Raw genomic sequence first — 3193 nt, 5'->3', positions numbered from 1 at the left:
GTAGAAATATTGCATTTTTTGTTGGAATGTAGCTTTTTTTGCTTTGATTTTCATATTTTTGAGGTCCTGCTGCATCTCTTTGTGTGGATTTCACAAACATGCCTCGTGTCCTGTTGCCTGTTGAGCTGTTTGTAACGTTCAAACTGAGTCACTGACAGTTTGACTGGTTCTGGAGCTGACTGAGTAAATCAGACCAAACCATCTCCATCAGGTTGGACCAGCCCAAAGTGGAGGTGTTCACAGATGGTTTTTCCTCCAGAAATAGTGGATTAATCCAGGGAGCTGCTGATGGAGAACACCTGAGACTACTAACTGATCTCACCTGTCTGTCTGTATAACCCCGCCCCTCAGATGTTTGTGTGATGAGACAAAGTGATGACTAACCCCACCTCTAACCTGCCTGTCTGTCTGTCTGTCTGTCTGTCTGCCTGTCTGTCTGTCTGTGTGCAGATGGATGAGATAAAGCTGAAGGACAGGGCGGTCAGTGTTCTGGATAAGGCGCTGGGGCTGCAGGCTGGACACGCCCACCGGCTGCAGCTGCAGACTCAGGCTGCCGAGCAGCAAATCGCAGCCCTGAGAGACGCTCAGAGGGCGGGGCTTAACCACCCCACACCTACCCCCCCCTCTAACAGCGCACCTCACATTGTAAGCCCCGCCTCCTCCTGCATGCTCCAACTGCATGACAAACATCACTTGTTCACCTGTCAGGTGTGTCCGAGCTCTGAGCGGTGGAGCTGCAGGTCTACCTGGACGCGTGCTGCCGAGCGGCTGCAGCAGGTTGATGCAGTTTGTTAATGCGCCCTCAGCTGCGTCTGTCAGGCTGCAGTCAGGAGCTGCTGTGATGTTCTGATTCTGTCTGTGACTCAGTTTAAAGGACGTTACAGCAGCAGTGGTGTTGACGTCACTGAACTGTTGTGAGGGTAACATCTGTCTGCGTCGCACAGCTGGACGGACAAACCACCAGCACATTCTAAAAGACAGTGTTTGGGATCAACATGAACACGACGCTTTTCATCCATCGTTTAGAGTTCAGTCCACTTCTCCTGACCAACAAACAGGAAGGAACTCTGATGACTTCATACGTCGCAGCATAAACACGAGTCCTGCTTGTTCCAACTCGTTACTTTTACAAACCCAATGACGACAATCATGGACACAAGCTTCTATGTTGACAAACATTTAATTAAGCTGATCCAATTAGATTCTCTTCAGTAGTTTTGACCTGTAGTGGTAGTGAGATTACTGGAAGATAGGTTATGTGTAGTTAGATTACTGGTAGTTAGATTACTGATACTTTGAGTACTGGAGGTAAACTTCTTCCTGCAAGTGTCTCTGTCTTTATATGATAGTAATAATAACAACAACAACAATATTGATACTACAGCTCCCATGAGCCTCGGGGGCTGCAAGTCCCTGATCAGCTCTTTGTGTCGTTTCAGTCTCAGGAGGATCGAGACACTCGCAGGTTCCAGCTGAAGATCGCTGAGCTGAGCGCTGTGGTCCGGAAGCTGGAGGACAGGAACGCCCTGCTGTCTGAGGAGCGCAACGAGCTGGTAGCACAACACACCGCTGCAACACAACGCTGCAACACAACACAACGCTGCAACACAACACAATGCTGCAACACAACACAATGCTGCAACACAACACACAGGTGAGCTGCAGCCAGAGTTTCCTCAGAGAGACTGAAGGAGAATCCATCCTACTGGATCAATGAATAGATGCAGCACGGATCAGAACCAGAGAACAGAGGAGCCAGTTGGTGGAGATACATTCATCTGATGGTGGAACATCTTTCTACATCATGATGGTGGAACATCTTTCTACTGATGGTGGAACATCTTTCTACAGCTGATGAGCAGAGCAGAGGAAAAGTCTGGAGACATGGACATAGTCCATAGGACATAGTCAGAGATAGTTCGGCATCTGCAGGATGAGGAGACATGATCACAGAGACAAAATTACACAAAAGCTACACAAAATTAGATAAATGAGACAGAAAGCAACAACAGATGAGACAGAACAACACAAACAGGCCACAAAATGACATAAAAACTATAAAAAACAACAAGAATTACACAAACGCGCACAAATGAGACACATAGCGGCAATAACCAAGACACAAAACAACTAAAAATGAAATGAAACTACACAAATGAGACACAAAGCAACAAAAAAATAAATAAATGAACCTCGGTGAAGGAACACGAACCTCAATGAAGGAACATGAACCTCGGTGAAGGAACATGAACCTCGGTGAAGGAACACGAACCTCGGTGAAGGAACATGAACCTCGGTGAAGGAACATGAAGGACCAAGAACCTCAGTGAAGGACCATGAACCTCGGTGAAGGAACATGAACCTCAGTGAAGGACCATGAACCTCGGTGAAGGAACATGAACCTCGGTGAAGGACCAGGAGACAGGAGTAGAAAACAGTCGGTTTGGAGTTCAGAGGGTTAGAACAGGTTCTGGTATTTTATATTTTCCCTTTAGCTCAGATCCTCCAGTCGACTGATCAGGGTCTTTGTTCCACTGGCCACTCGAGGGCACCGTCACCTGGACTTCACCTGAATGTTAGCTGAATGTTACCTGAATGTTAGCTGGTCCACACACACACTTCAGGCCACACTGTTCATCCTTTCCTTGACTGTTTCTTCTCATCACTTCTGTATTTAATCGTTGCCTTCATTCGTTTCAGCTGAAGCGTCTGAGAGAAGCTGAGAGTCAGTTTCTTCCTCTTTTGGACAAAAACAAACGGCTGAGCAGGAAGAACGAAGAGCTGGCTCTCGCTCTGCGTCGCCTCGACAACAAGCTTCGCTTCGTCACCCAGGAGAACCTGGAGATGGTAACTATGGTAACCCCTGACTCCAACAACTCACCTGCAAACACAGTGTTCACACTGGTTCTGTCCCAGGAACACCAGCATCAGCACAGTGATTTAAACAGGCTGCAGTAGCCGCTGCTCACCAGCAGGGGGCAGCACACACAGTCTCTGCCTGGACGCCTGATCAGCACCATCGCCGTGGTAACAGTTTGTTGTTGTCCACAGAGGAGGCCGAGTTCGTTAAACGACCTGGACCGGAGCCACTCCACCAGTTACCATGGTTACAGCCAGGATGAGAGGGAGATGGAGTTTCTACGGTTACAGGTGCTGGAGCAGCAGCACATCATCGAGGACCTGTCCAAGGTAC

General features: G+C 48.2%; 1 protein-coding gene across 1 annotated transcript in view; it reads left to right on the top strand.

Annotated features, from left to right (window-relative positions):
• Positions 1–450: 450 nt before the first annotated feature.
• jakmip3 (Janus kinase and microtubule interacting protein 3) overlaps positions 451–3193 on the top strand; it is a 20827-nt gene continuing 18084 nt past the window's right edge. Inside the window, exons 1-4 of the mRNA XM_008300775.1 lie at positions 451–645; positions 1440–1553; positions 2701–2847; positions 3052–3189. Of these exons, the coding sequence (XP_008298997.1) occupies positions 451–645; positions 1440–1553; positions 2701–2847; positions 3052–3189 (594 nt within the window). The remainder of the gene's footprint in view (positions 646–1439; positions 1554–2700; positions 2848–3051; positions 3190–3193) is intronic.

The sequence above is a fragment of the Stegastes partitus genome, unplaced genomic scaffold, assembly GCF_000690725.1.
Source record: "Stegastes partitus isolate 25-593 unplaced genomic scaffold, Stegastes_partitus-1.0.2 Scaffold1587, whole genome shotgun sequence".
In the NCBI taxonomy this organism is placed as follows: domain Eukaryota; kingdom Metazoa; phylum Chordata; class Actinopteri; family Pomacentridae; genus Stegastes; species Stegastes partitus.
Note: the sequence above shows the minus strand (reverse complement) of the source record. Positions and strands in the feature narration are given on the sequence as shown.